General features: G+C 35.3%; 2 protein-coding genes across 3 annotated transcripts in view; both read right to left on the bottom strand.

Annotated features, from left to right (window-relative positions):
* The window catches only part of LOC142349579 (structural maintenance of chromosomes protein 5-like), a 91,713-nt gene that overhangs the window by 61,924 nt on the left and 12,448 nt on the right, over positions 1-17,341 (bottom strand). The window contains exons 2-3 of the mRNA XM_075401237.1: positions 1,056-1,281; positions 517-727 (exon numbers count right to left, since the gene is read on the bottom strand). Coding sequence (XP_075257352.1) covers positions 517-727; positions 1,056-1,236 — 392 coding nt within the window. The 5' untranslated portion in view covers positions 1,237-1,281. The remainder of the gene's footprint in view (positions 1-516; positions 728-1,055; positions 1,282-17,341) is intronic.
* LOC142349580 (uncharacterized) overlaps positions 8,584-17,341 on the bottom strand; it is a 61,508-nt gene continuing 52,750 nt past the window's right edge. Inside the window, exons 8-11 of one of the 2 annotated variants that reach the window (XM_075401239.1) lie at positions 16,043-16,292; positions 15,397-15,688; positions 9,345-9,489; positions 8,584-9,013 (exon numbers count right to left, since the gene is read on the bottom strand). In XM_075401239.1, the coding sequence (XP_075257354.1) occupies positions 8,770-9,013; positions 9,345-9,489; positions 15,397-15,688; positions 16,043-16,292 (931 nt within the window). In that variant the 3' untranslated portion in view covers positions 8,584-8,769. The remainder of the gene's footprint in view (positions 9,014-9,344; positions 9,490-15,396; positions 15,689-16,042; positions 16,293-17,341) is intronic. The other variant, XM_075401240.1, reaches the window with a different exon arrangement.

The following is a 17,341-nucleotide window of genomic DNA, read 5'->3' on the forward strand; positions in this document are numbered from 1 at the left end:
TGTGTATCATTCGATAAAACAAAAATCCCCAAGTTCAAAAGATTTGGTCAAAGGACGCACTGCCAAACGAACGTTACCAAACACGTCAATTTTCCATATACTTAAATTTTTCAGAAAATGATTCTCAAAAATATGCGCTGTTCTATAAAACCATTTTTCAGAGTCAAAAAGTCGTTCACTTAACACAGAGCATGATAAAAAAAATTTCTCTCGCTTAGCAAAAAACTGTTCAGCATGACAGCCTTTCTCATTTTCACGTTTAGGTCAAAATTCCGCATGAATAAAAACTACTTCCTGTAAAAAAAACAAAAAAGCGATAGAAAACCAATACTCCTCCCCGAGTCGTTAAAAGACACCACCCCAATACAATTCAAATTCTTTGAATTGTAAAAAAAACAAGAGCACCACAATATAGCTCCGCTCAGCTTCACATCTACGCAGCTATAACTGTAACAAAAACAACATCAAGCAGCCTTATAATTGGTCTTCTAAATACAGAGATGATTCATTTGCAACCTGTTTTTGACGCCTCCAGCTCTGTTGATGATTCTCTCGATGACAAACAGAGGTCCCTCTGGGTTGTACAGCTCAATCCTTAGTCTAGCACTGTCTGATCCATAGGCTATAAACTCCCTTTCGTCTTTCGCTCTCCCGAGGAGCGCCGCTTTACCATTTAATGCCAGACAGACGCCGCACACTATCGAGCTCTTTCCAGTTCCATTTGGACCTGAAGTTTTTCACATATGATATATTAAAAGCATAGTTCTTTTAAAAAGTTTTCTCATACATATAACTAATTTAGCAATTAAAAAAATTAAAAATTATATATTTCAAAGATCAGTTTTAACGTTTCTTTCAACGTTTTACTTGTGACTCTCGAAAAGACACCAAAACGCATACATAGCTGTCTTCTTTGTAGGCGATCGGAGAATTGTCAGCCAAAATTGACATAAGTTCCTTTTTATCTAAGGCCGGTTTTCAGGAGGAGCGGAAAAACTGTTCACATGTTATGCAACCATTCTCATTAAATTCAGAGAATAAAACATGAAACTAACCCATGATGACGTTAAGACATGGGTTGAAGGTCACAGTACACTGTTGATATGTGAGGAAATTCTCCATAGAAAGAGTTACCAACTTTCCCAGACCCCACTGGGACAAACTGGTTCCACCGTTATCGCTTTTATCTCCAATCCCATCTCCAGTGGTTGCCTCATTTCGCTTCTTCTTGCTCATGTTGGCTGTTGCCACTAACAATTATTCATCAAAAGCCAATTCAACCTGAAAATACAAAACGTATTGAGTCGTGGGGTTATTGAGTCGTGCTTGTACAATTCGAAAGGACACCTTTCTGGAAAGAAATGCCAAAAACTCAAAAAGAAAGAATAAATTGATTTAATTTTGCTAACAACTAGTGATCAGTTAGCAATATCAAGGCTGCAAAATTAGTTTGACAAAGGCGCAATCGTCCCATCAAAACACAGTTGTTCTGCTGGCTCTTAGAGAAAGATTTAAAAACGAAGTTAATAGACCAAGAACGGGCCGCTGAAACGCTTAGAAAAATTGTTGTGATTTGAGATATTTTAACCCTGGAAAAGCACTGCAAACTGTTTAGCTACCAGCATCTATGTTACCTATTAGATGGAACCGTTATCAAATTTTCTTATAAACTATTAAAAATGAGGATTTGGAAAAGCTTCAGAAAATGAACTTTTTTGCAATTGCTACCTTTGTTTTTTTTGCAATAGGGAATGGTGAACATAGCTGGCAGATTGCCAGAAAATAGCCGCAATAGATTCGTAGATTGGCAGTCTAAAAAAATAGTAAAAAGACAGACCAAAAAAATTCGTCTTTTCATTGAAGGCTGATCTGTTATATTTTAATTAAAAATCTGTATAAGTTATTGCTGCCTCTATTAGCTGATCTCAAATAACCTTCATTTAGAGTGACACACACCCATTTGACTTTATCTCTTTGAATTAAAGTAAATAAAAGTCAATTTCAAATTGAGGAAGTCATTTTTGAGTGAGGTAAGTCAAGTGTGACCACAAATTTAATCACGCGCATGAATAAAAAACTCGCTCCACTAAGAGGGAAAAATGGCGTCGCACATGCAATTCAGTTGAAATTGCAAGAACGAATGAACAAAAAGTGTTTGTGACGTCATATGGTCGTAACAAAAATCATGACGACGAAATAAAAAAACATAGCAGGACAAGTCCTGACGTACAATTCAAAGAATTTTCATTGACTAAACAGAAAAACTAGACCTAGAATGGACTATGAGTGAATTGAGAAAACCATTTTTCAAAAAAAATCAGATAAAAAAAGAAGAAAAAAAACAGAAAATCAATGTCTAAATGCCGCTTGAGAACAAAAAAACCACAAGCGCGAAATGAAAATTTAATTCAAACAAAAAACAAGGACTAGAATGAGCTGTGAATGGATTGGGAAAACCATTTAGAAAAAAATCCGATCCAAAAAATCGAAAAAACAGTAAAAATCAGAGTGAAATTGCCACATGTGAACAAAAAACCACTACCGAGAAACCGAAATTTTGTTCAAACACCGATTTCTCACTCTACTTTAAAATTAGAGCGAAAAAAATTCACGCCGCAAAACCACTCGCTTTTTCGCTCCATTTCCTGTTTCGGCGTGACCAAAATCACTACTCCAATTTGACTTCAAAAATCATGAAAATGTGTGAACAGATCTTAAAAAAAAAGACAGCGCCCCATTACAATTCAAATTCTTTGATTTGTAAAAAAAAACCAAGAGAAGGCCAATAATAGCCCCAGCTATCGCTGTGCGGCTATTAATAAACAATTATTGAACACTGAGCCCAAGAATACTAACAGGCAGGTTGACAAAGTAAAAAAACGCTGTTTTGGTTCAGAAACGCGACAATTGTGAAATAAATAGCAAAGTTTAAAACAGTCAGCATATTTCACATATCAGTAGTATCCACAAAAATATGTATTGAAAGTTCAATTACTTCAATCTTACAGACGATTAAAATATCAAACGATTTGCCAAATATAAAGCTATCTCTCATATCTAATCGAGGGAATAAATGATACTTTTCAAAATTCAAAATACATAGAAAATGATTGAAGAACTTACATTGTTACACTTGTCTACATAATGAACTTTATATTTATGTATATAGGGAAAAGAGTTCACTATTTGGTGTGAGAAAACAATGAAAAAAAACAAGCAACAAATTCCTGGCAAGGAATTGTTTAGATGCAGTAAATATTGGGAATTGTTGCTTTAATCTCTCTATTCCATAGTTTAAAAAACTGTCTTCAGGATTGTTGTTTTCGCCAAGTTTTAGATTTTAGAAGTTTTAAGTTAAAAATTGAAATTCTGGGGCACTGCTGGCTTCTGAGAAAGTGAAAAAAAACCCGATTTTTTTGCGGTTAGCAGCAGGTTGCTCTAAAAGAAGGAATCCGCTTTCAGGGCAGAGCTTGTAATAATTGTTAATTTTCTTTAGTTTTTTTCCTTGATGAGTACGCTGAACCATCAAATTTTTAATGCAAAAAAGTCCCTTCAAAATCTCTTTTTTAGCATTGCAGATCTCAACCAAGACAACTGTCCAAAAAATCAAAATCCAAATTTTAAATTACTGGCTGACAAATAAGAGCTAAAACTCTAATTTGTGGATCGCTAGTTGTTAGCAAAAGTAAATCAATTTATACTTTCTTTTTCAGTACTTGGCATTTCTTTCCAAAAAGGTGTCCTTTCGAATTGTACAAGCACGACTCAATAACCCCATTAACCTAACTCGAAGAAAAAATAAGTATCCCAACTGACCTAATGCATCTCCTGCATAATTATAGGCTTTTTGAAACAATAACAAGACAATTAACATGAAAAGTAACTGAAAAATCTGGCCAAGCATCTGTTGAAATTTTCAATGCGCAAAAAATTATCAGCAAAAGACCTTGGAATACAGATAGCCTGCAACAAAATAATACCAAATGACAGGCAACTTAACAAAACTGGTTATTAAAGAGGAAACCGAGGAAAGATGACAAAGGACAAAACTAAAAAATAAATCCTCTAAAAAAAGATTGCAAAAACAATTTGACAGATGAGAATGAGAAACGACGACACGCACGCAGACGCTGCTAGTGAGAAAAAAGTCATTCAGAAAATTTGATGACGAAACGAAAAAATAGCAGGACAAGTCCTGATGAACAATCCGAAGAATTTAATGCAGCACTAAAAACTACAATACCTGACAAGCAGATAAAATAATTAATGCAAGATCAGCCTGTTGAAAGCCAATTGACTGAATTCCAAAGCCCCTTAGAGCCTATGTCCCCAAATTATCAACACAAAAACTCTAATGTTAAAGTTCATGCATAGACACAGCACCCTGCTCAAAAAGAAAACAAATCATCGCAAACATGTTTAATTCTTCAGACTTATGTCAATAAAACCAATTGTTTCTGGCTAAAACCTGCATATTAGTTAACTTGCATGCTAGCGGAGATGGTCCTGCACAAAAGACGCAAAAAAAAAGAAGCAACAATTAAATTTAACTTGAAAAAAAGTAGCGAAAACTACATAAACTTGCTCAAGTCCTTTTCGCTAATGTCAACAAAACGAAGAAGTATGCCACTATATTATAGCTATAAAAACATGCAAAACCGTTTCTAAGCTTCGTCTCTTCTATGAAAAACTGAGAAAGATGAAAGTAAGTTTTTAAAAAAATTGAAAAGTTCCAAATTGTATTAAAAGGTCTCCAAAATTTAAGAAACTATAATCATAACAAGGACTTCAATAACAATAAAAGCATCAAGTACTCTATCCTCAAGCTCATAAAAGTTTCATTGGTCTATAACTTGATCAAAGAACTATAAAATGACACAAAAAAACTGAAGAAATTGATGAATAATGCAAATTTTATTAAAAGCTGTCAAAAATTGAAAACATTTAAATCTTGAAATTTAATTTTTGTCTCTAAAACCACTCCAGTAAACAACCGTGAAGCTCATAAAAGCTTTATTGGCTCCTGCAGAATAAAAACCTCTAAAAACGACAAAGAATTGTGAAAGAGATTGATACAAATTGCAAGTTTTTCTGAAGACACCAAAAACTGTAAAATCTAAAAACTATTTCGTTGTCTCTAGAAAAAATCCAGTTAGCCATCTTCGAGCTCTATAAACGTTTCATTGGCCCTAAGGGACAAAACATGCATAAAATGAAAGATTTTCAAAAATATTGACACTTGCCAAATTTACCGAAAGGCCGCTTGATTTAGATCTCTTTTAGATTTTTTCGGAACCAACCCATTGTCTCTATCAAACACCCAGTAACCCATCATGAAGGCCTCAAATGTACAATTGACGCCTGAGGGCCGAAAAATGACAAAAACTTTGAAAAAGTAATTGCAAAAATTATGTTAATTTTGTCTGTTTAGGTTTGCATTATCAAATTATGTAGCACAAAAAAACAATCAAAGAATTTTGGCCTGCAGTGGAGCTATATGAACTCTGAACAATTTTGTTTTAATACCCATCCAACAAAATAGTTACGAAATGACAAAAAATTAGAAAATTCGAACCATTTTGGACTGAAAAACGGTAAAATCGACCTTTTCACCTATAATTTAGGCCTTCTCAGCACGTTAGCGCTGCAAGCACTTGAAAGACTTCTAAAGTCAGCTTATGGTCTCAAATGAAACTTAATGCCCATTGGCGCAACCTGTTTATCCCGTTTTGAAAGGTCAAGAAAGGAGAAATACAACGAACAACGCAATATAGCTCCGCTCAGCTTCACAAGTATAAACATACCCGGCAGATTGCCGGAAAATAGCCGCCGTTGATTCCAATAAGCATTATTGGGATTGAAAAAACAGAAGATATTGAAAAAAAAGATTTTTGTACAAAAACATTTTTTTAAGTCCGATTTATTTTGATGGCATTTCGTAGTTGAACATACTTCTGTTTCTTAGAGAGAGGCTACAGGGGCTACTATCAATAACAATAAGCATTAGAGAGAGGTTACTAATACTTATAGGACCGACGTTCAAACAGCGGGCATCTAAAATTGGGCTTTATGGGTTTATCCCAATTCTATTTCTGACTTCAATTTTTTATACTGACTCTGTTCATTTTGAATTGCTTTGCTGAGCAACTGATGTTCAAAATCACTTTTAGCACAATGAGAGAAGAGAGAAACTAGCCTAGAGAAGTCAAAAAGATTTCACGCAAAATGTCGAAAAGGCGGCAAAATGAGGTAAAGCAAAACATTTTTTTATTCGACGAAGTAAAAAAAACATAGCAGGACAAGTCCTGAAATACAATTCAAAGAATTGAATGAAAAACTCGGACGCACTCTACCTGATCAGCAGATAAATTGAACAATGCCAGCCAGAACACAAAAATCAACAAAGAATTGAGAAACTAAAAGAATCAAAACTAAACAAAAACAAACTCATTTTTAAAACTCTTGAAGCTTTTAAACCTACGGCAAAACTTTTTCCCTTTATAAACACCTATTACAAAAAAATGTTCAAAACCAATTTTTGTTTCTGAAATCAGTCCAGTATTATATCTGCAATACCTGAAAAATACTCATTGGCCCTTGAAGATCGATAAACTTGAAAATAACCAAAAAATTTCAGATAAAAAAGAAATCAATTGCAAGTTATAAGAAAATGTTGCTGAAAATTGTGATATAAATATCTTCAGAATCATTTCTGTGTCTCTAGAGGCTATCCAGTAACCCAATTCCAAGCATTAAAAAATCAGTGGCTCATAGATCGATAGGCAATAAATTTTAGAAAAAATTTCAAACTTCAAAATAGAAATTCCTTCTATTAAAATGTTGAAAGCCATTCAATTGCCCCCTAGCAACTATTTAATAAAATATTGTCAAACCCTGGATGCGTTTACCTGGCAACTGAGGCAAGAAAAAATAAATAAAATACAAATATTTAAAACAAAAAAACTTAAAAAAGTTGCAAATCCTATCAAACAATTTCTAAAAGTCGAAAGGTTAAATTGTTGAAAACAAATCCAATGAAACTAAAAACCATGCAGTAACTTTTTTTATCAAAACGTGGAATAGGTTTTCTTGCACTTGAGAATCGACGAATATCAAAAACTGACAAAAACTTTAGGAAACTTAAAAAAATTGCAGATCTTAAAAAAATGCTAAAATTCGAGACATTAAAAAGTAAAAAAGCATTCCATTGTTACTAGAAACTATGCAGTTCCCTATTAACAAACCTCAACGGAGATTGCCTGGTCCCTGAAACTGGAAAAACTGACAAAATGATGAAAATTTTTAAAAACCTGAAAAAAATGCAAATTTGTTAAAAAAAAATGCTAAAATTTGTGATATTCAAAAGTTGAAACTTATTCTATGGCAACTAAAAAATTTTCAGTAACTTATTATCCAACCCCTAATATGGGTTTCTTGCCCCTGGGACTCAAACAACTTGAAGGATGACAATAAATATGTCAAAAAACATGAAAAATTTGCAACTTTTGTCAAAAAATGCTTAAATTCATGATGTCAAAAAGTTGAAAACCGTTCCATTACCAATAGAAACTGCAGTAACCTATCATCCAACCCTTTATCAAACCCTAGATGAGGTTTCGCGACACCTAGGACTAAAAAACTCAAAAAATGACAAAAATTTTCAAAAAACCTGAAAAAAATTGCAAAAATGAGTATCATTTTGTGTGTTTGTGTTTGTAGTACCACGACATATAGCTCATAAAATGGTCATAACAAGCAATTTTGTCTCGCAAAAGGCCTTCATCAGCTTTTAAAAACTTCAACCTTAGACTAATCAAACAAAAATCTCAAAAAAAACACAAAAAACACGAAAAATTGCACCATTTTGAGACGAAAAACTCCTAAAAATGACCTTTTAACCTTTAATTAAAGCCATCCCAGCAGCTGCACCACTATACGCACTTGAAGGACTACAAAATCCCACTTTGGGCCTCTAATGAAACTTAATGCCCGCTGGGCTTTACCTGTTTATCCCGTTTCGAAAGATCAAAGTCATTGAAAAACGTGTGAACACATCTTAAAAAAAAAAAACACAGCGCACCAATACAATTCAAATTCTTTGAATTGTAAAAAATAGGAGCGCTATAATAGCCGGCTGAGAAGATGAGGGCGGCTATTAAAAAGGAATTGAAAGTCAGGATTTTAAAGATTAAGAAACAGTGAAAACTTTTTTTCAATAAAAGCCTCACTAAGGACTTTCGTGATCAACGTAGAGTACTGGATTTTTTGTCAAACGATGTACCGGTCCGAGAAAAACGACAGCCGTCTTTTACACATCATCTTTGCACAACAACCAGGCTCCAAGAATCTTGCAAGACAGAAAAGTTAATCTCACAGGAATTAAGCTAGAGTTGCAGAAATTACGCTAGTGGTTTCATCGTATTGTAAATATTGTTTTATTTTGGACTCCCGATATCAGGAAGTCGAATCAATGTTGATTAATAAAAAATAAACGATACAATGTCAACTTTTCAAAGGAGTAGTTTGATGGCGCTTGAGCGACAGTAGAGCGCAAATCAATTTCTCATAGCAGTTGGAAAACAATTTTTTTTTATAAATTAAATTGTCTGAGTCAATTGACAATTTCAACGGTTGGTTTTAATTTCTTGGGAGTTTTTTACATTCGGGACCAAAAATTAAATGTACCAAAAATGTTCGATCATTTAGTTACAGATTTTCATTCAATTTAGTTGCTAAATATAATTCAAAAGAGCACTGTCCACAATAACATCATTTATATCTGCTGAGTGGTTTGAATGGTGGTCGACTTTGAATGAGTGCCTGTGTAGATGATAATTGAGACGATGCCTGTAGAAGTTCTTCATGTCGTTTCCTTTCTTTCCACTCTGCATATTTGCGTCTGTTCTCCTCCTCTTTTTGTAGTCTCTCATTCTCGTGTTCCTCATGTTGCTTCTTCTTTGACTCTTTCTGCCGTTCACGCTCTTCGTTCATTATTTCACTCTTTCTTTTCTCCCTGAAATTGATAAGACTTAAATCTGATAAGACTAGATTTCCATGCAGGGAAAAACTGACGTTCATGCAACAATTCAATTTTTTGTGAAGCGCTCGCAAAACTCTAATTGTATGGGTACATAACTCAAGCATTCCCTCAGAGTGATTCTACCCAGCAAAAAACAGCAAGTTCAATTGATTGTTCACAATATCAGAGCTAAAAGCGTAAGAACCGGAAAAAACATTACTATGTTCAAGCATTAGACAAATATATGCGCATCGGATGCACCTTTTTGAGAGAAAGGGAGTTACATAACTTATATTTTCACACACTCCTAGATAAACTCTCTAACCAGCTCTGATATGCCTCTTGAGGTGTCATCTCCATGGTTTTTGTGCTAGCTGGCCTCCTATAGCTGTCCGGCACTGTTGTACCTTGTCCACTACTGCCTCTCGAGTGTCTGGTAGAAGCTGACTTGGATCTGTTCTTGTCTGACCCTGAAGTCACAGAGACAAATTTCAAGAAACCAGTGGCTGACACATGGTATGGAATGGACAAAATATTTTAATTATAAATATTTTATATTGTTTCAAGTCAACTCAATTACTCCAATGACAAGTGGGAAACACATAACCAACCAACGTCGGACGAATTAACCCCATATAACAGGCAGGGAAGCAAAGTATCCTACACCCGCTAATGTGCGCTATAAAATTAAGTTGCTTGAAATGATATTAATAGAGCTTATTATAGATCACTACTATGATGAAACGGGGAATTCTCCAAATTTCACTCAAGCTGAAATAAAACTTCGTTTCAGAGCAACTAATAAACTAACATAGCCGGCAGGTTGCCGGAAAATGCCTCCGTTGACGCGCTTGACAAACATCGGGATTGAAACAGAAAAACGAGACAAAAATTGACAAAATTTTTTCCTAATATTGAAAGTGTTCTAATTCGGTGTTAAGTTTGAGTTAGATTCAGAAACCATGCTTAATTCGACTTCTGAATTGAAAGCTATTAAGCTTAATACTATTGTCAGCTAGCAATAGCCCTAATGAACATTGATAAACTAAAGCACTATGACCCAGCTTTATCAATTTATCTCATTCCTTTTGATTTTGTTCTTTTGACTTTGACCGTATTCACTACATTGCGTAATTCAATGCGTAAAATAATTTAAAATCCATTCATTTGAAACAGTGAGTTAGGTAAATCAAAAGTCAAGCGTGAAAATTGTGACTTATGTAAAACGAAAAACGTGATCAAAAGGTAAAGCGAATAAAAAAGAGAAGATCGCCAAAAATAAAAGCCGTTGAGAGGCCGACGCCGGCTATCAGTCATACCAAAGACACGTCATCGAATACCTTTCCTCCATTTGCGTTGTTTTCAAAACAGGCAAAAAATGAAAAGCCAACTTTTCATCAATTTTTTAATGTTTTTTATTTATTGTGGAGAAAAAAAAATTATAGCTCATTTCATAATTTTATAGCTCATTAAAGCCGGTTTTGATACGCATGAAAAACAATTACTTAGTTTCCGACTTAAAGAAGTGAACAGAAAACTAGCAAAAAAGAAAAAAAACTGAACACCATGAATTAAAACGGAATAAACTTAAACCGACTAAGGCCGAATGAATTGCTCATAAATGACAGCAATATTTTTTAAGGGTTTAGCTTAGAAATTTTTTGTGGATGCCCGAGACCTCACGAAAAACATTCAGACATCTCAACAACCGAGCTAAAACGGCCTTAAGAATCAACCGCTAACAATCGCTTTTACATTAGCAACAAACTTCATTTCCGAATGAGAGCAATTGAAATCACTCAAAATGAAAAGAAATAAGTCACTTGAGAAGCCACAGAATGTTTCAGCACATAAGCGCAAAAACGGTCAAGCAAAAATTTGGCATGAAAAAGACCAACACGCTTACATTAATTGATTCAAACCTCATTTGCGAGCAATTAAAAATGACTATAGAATTCAGAATAGAATACAAGAAGTACGAAAACAAGCAGGAAGTTCATTTAGAAAAATACACAAATAAAAAACTTTCAGTTTGCTGATTTCTCAGGTTAGCCAAAAAATATAACCCTTTTTGTCAAATTAGAAAGTCTTTAATGAACACCAATTGCAAACGCTAGGTTGCGAGATGATTAAAAGCAAAACAGAAAATAAAATTTTGAAAAAAAAAACAAAAATACAGTTGTTGATCAGTGACTTCTAAAATCAGTGAAAAATGAATTCTCTCAGGATGAACTGAAATTAAATTATTAACACCATCAGAAAATGATCTAGCAAAAGAAAAACAAACACGACAGAGAAAATATAAGAGCCTTTTCATTTTTTTCTCCGCCATTTGCAAAGTTCAGTCTGAAAATCATTTGTTTGGTGTATAGCTGGTTTAGAAAAAAATTGTACGGAATCACCAGGAGATTAACCAACTATTCAATTCTTAACTTAATTTTATATTTGCTTCACTGGAATATTAAAAAAACGGTCTATTAAAAAAACGGAATATTAAAAATTGGTCTTGAGTGGATTAGCAGTTTCCTTCATAACTAAATATCTTTTTATCAGCTAGATACTTTAAAAAATGGTAAAATGACAAACAAATGTCTGAAGAGGTGCTCAAGGACGACTGACGGAAACTTAATTTTATTGTAACCTGCCTCAGAGCGCGGGCGTAGCGATAGCGACGAGACCGATACGATAGGTTTATTGAGGGGCTTCAAAAGTATGGTGTCAGATATTAGGTCACAAAGATTTAAGGTTAAAAAATGAAACCGTTTTTGGCCTGCTTTCTAAATGACTGCTAGTAGAAAGGTATTGCCACTTGAGTTTAGTAGCCTAACATGAGAGAAATTCAGATCACGCAAAAGTCAAAACTCAAGCAAAACAAAAATCACTGGAACAATCGAAACAGTTAAACCAATATTTTGCGGGGACTCGCGCGACTACAATAATTGCTTCAAAGTTCATTTGAGAATAATTTTTGAACAAACTGCTCTCAAAGAACAGGCGGTTCAATTGAATTCTGGGTTTGTATCCGAGGTTTTTTTTCTTTATGGGTGCAAAAGAAGACTTACGAGGGTGGGATTTGAATCAATGACCTCCGGAGACCTCGACGGAAGCATTAAAAACTGAGATAACAGACCCTTGTGATTTTCTACGCTACAATTGCTTTTATTTTAGCGAAAAACTTTACTTTGGAGAGCAACTGAAATCACTCAGAAATGAAGACAAGCATGAGAAGCCACATGAGAAGCCAAGAATGTTCTAGAACAAATGCTGAGAAATGTTAAAGCAATAATTTTGCATAAAGAAGACACAGAAGTTCACAATAACCGCTTCAAACTTCATTCGAGAGTAGTTAAAAGAGTTTAAAGAGACATCAAAGATTCTAACGAAAATCAAGACAGCAACATCGAAACAAAAACTCAACGGTGTGATGATCTCAAATTAAATCTCGAAGCAAAATTTTTGACAGTTTTATTGAGATATCATGTTCTCACCACATTTATTGTTTGATTCATCATTGCTGTTTGCTGTCATACGTCACTGAATAACAGTTTACTGTTATCAATTGAATGACATTACGTTTTCTACACATTGGTAAAATATTTTGTTTCTCAGATTTTCAGTCACTTAAATGAAAAGCGCTCCAAAAAATTTTCTCAAAAGAAATTGCTCCAATGTTCGTGTTGAAAATCTAAATAGCATACGCTCTCAGAAGAGAGAAAAGTTTTTGTCCAGACAGACGCCTTTTTCTTACTAGGGACAGAGCCGGCTTATTAGTATGTAAAATGTTACGAACTTTCAAAAAGCACCGCATCAACTGTTAATAGCCAACATAGTACATGGATAATGTCTCAGATTATACAGAAGCTCATCAAAACAGTCACTAAAAGCAGCTAAGTACGTTTTAACGTTTTACGAATTTCATCTGCTGTTCTGAATGTGTTAATCAAAAAGCAATGTTTAAAAAAAACTTCCAAACTTTTGATCATTCAAATAGTAGTAAGGATTGAATCACCATCAAAGATTAATAAAACAAAATTTATCACAGAATGAAAATAGTTTCTTATTTGACAGTTGACAACGAAAACAATACATCACGCGGGACTCAAGATTTGAATATGTCTTATATCCGCTAGTTGCGGCTATAGAAACAACTACTAACTTAAAAACTGTCCTCTAATTTAATCACATTGATAGATTTGATAACTACACGACAAAGCTTGCTGATGAGCTAACAGCATTACATGGCCAATGTCGGACTTTTCACTGAGTAAAATTGCTCGATTTTGTTACTATTTTCCAGGGCTATGTTTTAGGATTAGGGTTATAAGAGTGTGTGGAAACTAGCTACATTATGCGGCTTAAGTACAAACTTCCTCAAGTTTGGATATATCCAAAACTAGTTTACACGGTGAGTTTTTAGGGCCAGGGTGGAGAAAAGTGACAATAATTCACAAATATTTTCCACGCCATAAGTAATGAAAGAGCCTAATTGGCGATTAAATTCAAAATTTTTACTTGATATTAATTGTGAATTAAGTAAACAATTAGCCGTTTCTCAATCGCCCATATCATTCCTCAAAAAACAATTAGGTCTTTTACTAATACAATTCGGGGGTGTCAGGACAATATACCCAAACCAAAATACCCAATGTGCCCAAATGCCGAATTCCAAAAAATCCGATTCCATTATGCCCAATGACAAACTACCATATTTATAATTTAATAGTTATAATCTTGAAATCAACGTACAATCCCACAACTAAGGCATCGGCCTACAATTAACAAAAATAAATAATTAGACGCACTTTAAGTAAACAAGACCGAAAAATTATTACAAATTAAATTTTCCGACATATTTTGAGACATAATTCTGTTCATTAAATTTGACAAATTAACTTACGCTAAAGATGAGCGAAATTACTTGGGGTATGTCCTAGCAGAAACGATTAGCTTTAATCCCTGACAGAGTTGAGTTTCAAAAGAAGTTAGAAACAAACACTACTACCCATTGGAAATGCTAAAAATGGAGCTCCTATAAAGTTACAGCCATTGCAGTTGGAAAGCAATTATTATTTAAAAAAGGAGCATAATCAGAAAATTGTTTCCGAACAAGTTCGAGCAAACGGATTCTTGGTCAAAGGGAGGAGACCACAAGAACGAGACAGAATCCAGTCAAAAATATAACTCTCAGCAGCCTTTTGCCAATCGTGGGCGATGTCTTTCTTAACCAGATCTGCAATAAATTGAACGCTAAACTACAAAAATGCATCTGAAAACGTACAAGAGCCGCCAATTACAGGCAGACATTTCGAATTGGCCAACAAGTTGAAAGAATTCTGCCTTTATGACACATGAATAACTGACAACTGCTAAGTTTTGGAACACTAGATTCGTTAAAAAAGCAACAATGCGCTTTGGCTCTGTGACGGAACAAAAATCAAAATTTTACAAATTATACACAATTCATATTCAGATTGGAGGATTTTATCGACCTTCTAATTATGCTTTACTTAGCAACAAAAGAGAAAACCCGTATCAAAAACTTCTTGTTGGCTTGCATGACTTCACTGGTGGAGTTTGTTGGTAAAATTCATCAGAAAATTATATTGCACTTTATCTAGAAGCGAAAAGACAGCCATTTGTTAGCTAGAAGTTAGATATAACACTACCACCCACCACCACAGCCATCGACCACGTACCCTTTAGCGCATCCTCTCTTTCCCTCTTCTCCTTTATATAGATTCGTTGAAAACGAAAAATGCGCTTTGGCTCTCTGACGGAACTTTCAAAATATCTCCTATCCAATTTTACCAATTATACACAATTCATATCCAGACTGGAGGATTTTTTCGACCTGGTGGAGTTTCATGCTTTAGTTAGCAACAAAAGAGAAAATTTGTATCGGAAACTTCTTGTTGGCTTGCATGACTTGACTGGTGGAGTTTTGCCGGAAAAAATTTACCTGATTTCAAAAAGGCTACAATCAATATCTTCTCAGAACAATATCCAGCAAGTGAGATCGAAGGCTGCTATTTTCAGACTAATTACATCCTCAAAATGGCGGAATCGGGTTAAGTTTATCCGAGAACACTAGCTACAAAATGAAAGCTTTTTACTAGATATAAGCAACTTTTCGAGTAAATAATTTACGTGTAAAATGGTTCCTGAACAATAGCTATGAAGCATTGCCACTCGTTTTTACAGAACTCCAAATTTATTGAAATTTGCTTCTTCGGATATTGACAACGTAATGACAACTCCCTGATTCGTTTTGGTAATTTAGTTAGTTTGTTGGTAAATAGTCATTAGAAAATGTCAGTCCACTTTATCTAGAGGCGAAAGGACAGCCATTTATTAGTTTAGTTAGAGGTTGGACATACCACTACCACCCACCACCACAGCCATTGACCACGCACCCTTTAGAGCATCTTCTCTTTCCCTCTTCTCCTTTAATCTCTGTCTATCCTCGGCCTTCTGTTTTTCCTTCTTGTCCTTCCACAGTTGGAATGTGGATGCCATCTGTTTCTCTTTGTCCACTTTGTCCCTTTTCTCCTGCTCCACTTTCTCCCTCTCCTTCTCCCGTTTCTCTTTCTGCTTCTTGGCCAATTGGGCATCCTTCTCTTTCTTCCACTGGGCGAACAGTTCTTCGCTCGCTTTTTGAGTTGCTATTTTCTGAAAACACATTTTATTTCCCGCGACACATTGAGAGTAAACTACATTTATTGACATTATCTTCTATTGCAATTCAAGACAGGGCTTATTATATTAGTATTCAACTGAAACTGTAAGTGACTCGGTAGTCGACGTCATAATATCACTCGTTTTTGAATATCACAATTGTTTTCAGAAAAACTTCGCTAGGGCCTGGGCGCCTGACATATCCTCAGCAACTTTGATATTTACAAAATTGAAAAAACAAGCTCTCAAAAAATAAATCCGCATATTCATGCAAGTTGAATGAAAAGGGTGGCACAACACAAGCCCGGTTTATGATAATCCGATACTTTGGACTACAAAGGCACAAACCTCTTTCTCTTGTCTCTCCTTTTCTTTTTCCTTCTCTTTCATCTCGACATCTTTCTCTCTCAACACTTTCTGTTTCCGTTCATACCACACAGAGAAAGCCCTGTCTCTGATCTTGCCAGTCTCCCATCCCACTTCCAGGGCGTCTTCTCCGGGCTCTGGCTCCTCTGGGGCTGGAGGGGGGAAGAACAAGGAAGTAGTGGATGTGAGTGGTATGTTGGCATTGCGACCACTCTGAGGACGCTTCTTCTTCCTAAATCAGCAGCCATTTTTTTTTCGCATGCCACAATCAGACAAAACCGAGATTACCTTCAAAATGTCTTTTACATACACGTTTAACACATTTATTCCAACTTAGTTTTTATAACAAATATTTAATATCTAATGAGGCACTTTCATAAGAATCCGTGGACTCGAATGGTGTCCAGCATGGTTTTGTATGCAAGCTCTCTTAAATAGTTGTTTGTAACAATATTAATATCTTAATCCACAAACTGCTTGTGATGCGCCCACCTTTCTGCAACTACGCCATGGTGAATGAAATGCGTTCCCCGGGTTACGGGGAACAGGAGGGTCATCGTCAACATCAGGGGAAAGGGGCAAGGAAGGAGGATTATCCTAAGCAGTGTGGTCGTGCAGGACTGATGGCATTAAGTCCAGCCATTTGGCTACCTCTACTGGTCTTTCGCACAGGTCAATCACTTTCAGGTCCGTGGTGTTCTTAGTGCAGTTGAAATTGTGGTTTACGTCATGTGGTGCTACATGCGGTTATCAACATTGTCACAGATCCTAATCAGGTTAAGAGTTTAGCCGGGGACAGTATCCAGTTCTCAGTTGTGCCAATCGGATACGTGAAATTCGTGGCCGCGTTTGTTCTGCTATGTTTGGTGAGGTCTACCTAGTTTCTTGATGTCTTTGTTCAACTGAGTAGGCACCGTGTGTCGAAGGATACTTTTGAAAGCAATTTTGTATTATTTGTGATTTAATTGCTCTTTATTGTTTGTGTCTTGTTTCACGTGCTCCCCATAAGCATCATTTAGTGTCGGTCTCATAGGACAAAAAAATATTTGAAAAGGTTTTATGATCAGCACGATGGCTCTCATAACTGTCGGCGATAAATTACTCTGGTAAAATTTCTGTGTGAGCTTTAACAGGCAGCATTTAACCCTCATTGTGTAAGTCATTGATGTCGTACATTTCTACACAGCCAGTAATTATGCGAAGAACAATGCTTTGTTGCGTTTTCAGTTTGTATTGCTGATTGTGGAAGCCTAAATGGGAACACAGTAGTTCAATACGCTC

This window comes from Convolutriloba macropyga, chromosome 11 (genome assembly GCF_964194025.1).
Source record: "Convolutriloba macropyga chromosome 11, txConMacr16.3, whole genome shotgun sequence".
In the NCBI taxonomy this organism is placed as follows: domain Eukaryota; kingdom Metazoa; phylum Xenacoelomorpha; order Acoela; family Convolutidae; genus Convolutriloba; species Convolutriloba macropyga.